This window comes from Gracilinanus agilis, unplaced genomic scaffold, assembly GCF_016433145.1.
Source record: "Gracilinanus agilis isolate LMUSP501 unplaced genomic scaffold, AgileGrace unplaced_scaffold57270, whole genome shotgun sequence".
Classification (NCBI taxonomy): domain Eukaryota; kingdom Metazoa; phylum Chordata; class Mammalia; order Didelphimorphia; family Didelphidae; genus Gracilinanus; species Gracilinanus agilis.
This window is the reverse complement of record NW_025392766.1, coordinates 1-5792: the sequence shown is the minus strand read 5'-3', so window position 1 is coordinate 5792 and position 5792 is coordinate 1. Positions and strand designations below refer to the sequence as shown.

Below are 5792 nucleotides of genomic sequence, written 5' to 3'. Positions count from 1 at the left end.
GTCACAAACAACAGATGCTCAGTACTCAGAGATGAAGGTAAGTGGGGGCTTCTAAGAAAGGCTTCTGGGAGAAGATAGAATGGGAGCTGCACTTTGAAGGATGGCTGAGGATACCCAGAGAGAAGGAAGAGAGCACTACAAACAGAGCAACTAGACTGAACAAGGGCTTAGAGGTAGACCAGAGACTGGTGGAAAGAGTTGGGGGCTTGGCTTCAGTGGAGACTTCGGTATGATTCCCCTCTACTGATATTCACTTCTTCTGCAACCATGAGGAAATCATCTATTTCACTCAATTCTTTTCATTTGTAAAAGGAGCAAAATAATTCCCAAGGTATCTACCCACACTGGTTTATTGTGAAGATCAGGGCAGATAGATAATGACTACAAGGTGCTTTACAAAACTTTTTTTTTGTCAAGACCTGTGATTTTATACATGTAGGGAACTCTGGGTAAGAGACATCCTCTACCATTGCAGATGTGCAAGTACTCCACAGTCGATAGTCTTAGCATGTGACCTGGGGCACTGTCAGGTAAAGGGTGATGTTTCAAGTCACACTGACAGTATGTGACTGAGGCAGGACAAGAAAACAAGGGTTTCATAACTCTAGGATAGGATATCCCCAAGACAGGCTCTCTGCCTTCTCTGATTCTGTTTCTCTTTACAAACTCTAAAATATTCAAGTATACACACAAACCTACTACACACACACATACACACACAGACACACACACAACCTGTGAGGAGGTTGGATTCCAAAATTATACACATATTATTAATTTAATTATTAATTAACAAATAAGATAGCAATAACAATAGTATATACCTTAAAGAGCTATTTTAAGAAATAGCTGAAATCATGTTTTAAAGTACTTAGCACAGTGCTTGAGCTTTTGTAAGGCTTATATAAATGTTGGTTCTTCTTGTTCTTAATTATTATTATTTCTATTATTAAAAAGGGGCATGCCTTTGACACATACTAGCTGTGTCACACTGAGAAAATTGTTTAAACTGAGGGTGTTCCATGGAACTCTCCAAGAAAATAGACTCCAGAAAAGTCATAACTAAACTGTATCCTCATTTTATGTTTGATTTTTAAATTTTTTCCTCAATTCCCTACATGCTAAGTTTAAAAAAAAAACAATATCATCCTAACCAACTGTCTTACTATCTTTCTGAGTATCACTTGTAAGACAGAAATGTGGTAAGGGCTAGACAGTTAAAGTTAAGTGACTTGCCTAAAGTCACAAAATTAAGAAGTGTCTTGAGTTCACATTTCAATGCAGAGCCTCTCATTTCCAGACCTAACATCCTATCCACTGAACCACATGGCTGCCCCTCCTGTTAAGATTTTATCACTGATTAAAGCATATCTGAAGGCCAGTAAGGGCTCTAAGGGAGAAAAAGGCAGAAATAAAGGAAACAAGTATTTATTAACTATAACTATATTCTAAACACTGTGCTAAGTGCAAGTATGATCACATTTAATCATCACAATAACTCTAGAAAGTAGCTTTTATAAATATCCTCCTTTTAAAATTGAGGAAAATAAGGCAGATACAGGTAAAGTGACTAGCTGAGGATCACTGAGAGAGTGTTTCAGATTTTCCTGACTCCAAACTTGTTGTTCTCTCCAGCAAAAGCCTCAGCTTTGTTCTGCACCAAGCCTCCTATTCTTGTACTCCACTGCAATGAAACTTAGGGGCATCCTTGTTCTCTTCTTTTGTAAAATCATAGTAAAGTTATTTATATACTTACAATACTCTCTCCTCTTGTCCTCTGAGAATTAGAGATGTATATATGCAAAAACAGACCATTAAGAAAATCCTGTTGATATCCAGACTTCAGTATAGTATTTCTTACAGAGGAAACTAGATATATTATTAAGGAATGGGAGAGAGAAATGAATGTAAATCCTGAGTCTATGCTGCTTTTTTAAAAGGAGGTTAGCAATGAAGGGGAATAGAAAGATAGACTATTAGCTTGAGAAAAGTGGCAGCAAAAACATTTTTAAGGGTAAAGGAATTATGTGTATATGTATAGAAAAAATAGATAGTATTTGAGTAGATATTAAAGATGAAAAGAAGAGAGGAAAGGTAACCCAAGTAAGCTTAGAGGATGGAATGAAAGGCATGCAGGTGTATTGATTCTGAGTCTAGTTATCTCCACTCCACTCTGTGAGATATTTAAAGCATGCTCATTTATTTTCTTTAGGTCTTTCATTTTGTGATGCTTTAACATGTCAGTGACATGGGACATGGAAACCAGACCAGCGTCTCCGAGTTTCTTCTCCGGGGGCTCTCCCAGTGGCCAGAACACCAACATCTCTTCTTTGGATTGTTTCTGTCCATGTACCTGGTCACCATGGCAGGGAATATACTCATCTTCCTGGCCATTGTCTCCGAAGCCCGCCTGCACACCCCCATGTATTTCTTCCTGGCCAGTCTCTCCTTTGCTGACATTGGTCTATCATCCAGCATAGTCTTGAAGATGTTATACAACCTTTATACACAGCATCACACCATCTCCTACACAGGGTGCCTGACACAACTCTATTTCTTTCTTTCCTTTGGGGATATGGACAGTTTCCTGCTTGCGGTGATGGCATATGATCGCTACATGGCCATCTGTAACCCACTTCATTATGGCACGGCCATGAACCCGCGGGTGTGTGTCGTTCTGGTGAGCGTGTGCTGGGTGATCACTAATCTCCATGCTCTCTTGCACACTTTACTCATGGCAAAATTGTCCTTCTGTGTGCTTGGGGAAATATCCCACTTTTTTTGTGACATCAGTCCCCTGTTGAAAGTATCTTGCTCTGACACTCATGTTAATGAGTTAATGGTTTTTGTTGCAGGTGGTCCAGTTATGACAGTTCCTTTCCTATGCACTCTGGTCTCTTATATCTGCATTGTCTATACCATTCTCAGAATGCCATCCTCAGGGGGTGGCAGGAGCAAAGCCTTCTCCACTTGTGGCTCTCATCTCTCTGTGGTCTGCATGTTTTATGGTACAATCTTCAGTGTTTATCTCTGCCCTTCATCTACTTTCCCCACCAAAGACATTGTGGCCTCCGTGGTATACACAGTAGTAACTCCAATGCTAAACCCTTTCATTTATAGCCTGAGAAATCAAGACATGAAGGTGGCCTTAGGGAGTCTCTTCAGGGGCAAGATATTTGCCTCTCAGATATGTTGACCCATTGGTTCTCTATCCTGATCCTCTCAGACTCTTCTTTTCAACTTTAGCCTTGGTCTGCTTAGAAAAGTATTCATTTTTAATGAGTTAAAGAAAACCTGAAGACAAGTCTCTAAGGAAATGCCCCAGGGCTTTGTCTTTAGCTCTGTGCTACTCAACGTTTTTAACAGTGACTTGAATTGTCACAAATGCCACGATGATCAAACTTACAAGAGGGCATGACACTAGAAGAGTTACTTGAGATGACATAACAAACATCCCAAACTAAGTCAAAAATTAGAATTAGAGCCTTCTTCACTGACCCACAGAATCTAAGAACTAGAAAAGACATCTGAGTACTTATAACCTAAACTATACTTGACCAAATATCCTCTTAACAACATTCCCACCTTCAATCTGATGTCAAATCTTAATTGGCTTCTTTAAAACTTCTCCCTGTTGTTTTGTAGGGTCCAAGAATATCAGGTCTAATCCCTTTGTGCCTTCCAATTCCTGAAGACCATGATGATGCCCTTCTTATCCTTCTATCTCTTCTCTTCAACACCCAATTCCACATAATTCCTTCAACTCTCATCTCACTATTCTTATTCAACCTCTTTGCAATGCCCCAACATGTATCTTTTTTATTTATTAAATATGGTGTCCAAAGTAGAAAGCAATATTCCAGAAATGGTCTGACTGAGTCAGAGGTAAACTACAACTATTCAATCCCTTGCAGTGCACCTCCTTCCCCTTTAATTCATCCTAAGCTATCATTAGTTTTGGGGGCTTTTATATCACACTATTGACTCATATTGAATGTATAGTACAATAAAACCTTGGGTTCTTTTTCACAAGAAAGAACACATTCAGTAGTGTAAGGATGGGGAAATATGCAAGGTTGTTCTGGTAAATTAGCAGCTGGACAGTGTCTTTACAACAGGCCAGTAAGGTGGGTACTGAGATTCTCAATCCTTAATATTAAATAACTCAGTGCCTTCTTGCTGCAATTGATTGTATAGATGGTTTTGGAAGCTTTGAGATTCATCATGGCAGGAGCTATCAGAGTACCAGTCAAACTGACAAGCCACTCAGTTAGATTCTTCTTCCAGCAGGAGTAACAAACCAGTAGACAGATCTTGAATATTAAGGTAAACTACTTTAATTAACTTTAACTGAAATAACTTAAGGATGGTAAAGGACTGAGGGAAGTTGAATTAGAAAAAAGGGTTGAGGATAAATGGAAGTAACTGAACTAAACTAGTTGGTAAACCTTTTGGCCTTCCCCAGAGGGGAAGCCTCAAATAGAATCTTGATACAGTTGTTGACTTGGGGACCTAGGTCAAGCTTTCAGTGAGAAATGACAGACTTGAACTTGGCTGCTTATAGATGATGCTTGATCTTCAGGGATGGTTTCTTGATGTTACTGATGAAATGATTTGATTGATGATGGTGAATAATAGTTGATAGCAAACTATGAGACTATCAGGTCTGAGCAACTGCCCCTAAATAGGACCAACTGTTGCAAGTTTATGGTACAGCTTCTAGGTTTGGCTGGAGAGATTTCCTACCACCCTATCCACCCACCAATCACTCAATACTCACTTCCTTGGCTTAGGGTTGATTTCCTATTTATAGGGGTTGCTCCAACACTCTTTTCCAGTCTCATGCCAGTTCATTCCAGCTCTGCAAATTCCAAACTCTGAACTATCAACTGGCAACTATTTGCCCCAGATGGCTTCTTGCAAAAACTAATTACAATAGGGAGAAATTTTGAAGTCTAGCTCTTGCATTTAAAAAAAAAATCAATAGCATCAGTTCATATAAATTTGTATAGTCTTTTGAAATCATCAGTTTCCTCATTTCCTACAGCATAGTAGTACAACATTATATGAATATATCACAAATGATTCTGCCATTCCTCAATGTTTCTTTGCCTTCTGGTTCTTCTTTTTCCATTACAAAAGAAAGAATGAATTCAGCAGAGTTAGAAGGACAATTTGTACTCCTATTAATATATGTGCAATTTTGAGGACTTTTATAAACTAATACCTAGTAAAAAAGAAGGACCAGGAGAACAATTTATGCAATAACACTATAAAATAAAAAAACTTTGAAATTTTTAAGAACTATGATTAATACAATGTCCATTCATCATTCCATAGGACTGATCATGATGATGAAACATGCTATCCTTTATAGAAAGATGACAGATTAACCACTGAAGGATTTTTTTGTTTGACTATGTATGTTTGTTATAATAAATTCATTTTTCTTTTTTTCCAATGTAGTAGGGCTGGGAGTAGTAGAGAATAAATTTTTTAAAATGTTTAAATTGAGAACTTGTAGGGTGTTCCAGATATAAAATACCATGTGAACTTTCAGTTGAAGTAACTGTATTATTAATTTTAATTCTATGTTTTATTTGGGTACAAAAATCTTCTCAAGAAGTAGGAGTAATTCATAAATGTTTGTAATATAAAAAAGAAAATACATTTTAAAATTTTAAAAAGTAATTAAAAGTCAATAGTACAAGAACAAGAGGTAGAATGTGTGTTTACACAGTAATTCATTTGAAATGTATCAGGTAGTGTAGGAATAGTCAAGAAAACCAGTT

General features: G+C 37.6%; 1 protein-coding gene across 1 annotated transcript; it reads left to right on the top strand.

The window, feature by feature from the left end:
• The first annotated feature begins 2248 nt into the window (after positions 1–2248).
• LOC123256237 (olfactory receptor 1N1-like) lies at positions 2249–5393 on the top strand. Its single transcript, XM_044684903.1, has 2 exons — positions 2249–3008; positions 5341–5393. The coding sequence occupies exons 1-2, from the start codon at positions 2249–2251 to the stop codon at positions 5391–5393; spliced, it is 813 nt and encodes a 270-aa protein (XP_044540838.1).
• The last annotated feature ends 399 nt before the right edge of the window (positions 5394–5792 follow it).

Excerpts from the sequence above, each read along its gene's own strand:
- LOC123256237 (XM_044684903.1), top strand. The coding sequence starts at position 2,249 with ATGGGACATGGAAACCAGACCAGCGTCTCCGAGTTTCTTCTCCGGGGG. Across the intron at positions 3,009-5,340 it reads TGTGGTCTGCATGTTTTATG|GACTGATCATGATGATGAAA; the intron begins GTACAATCTTCA and ends ATCATTCCATAG.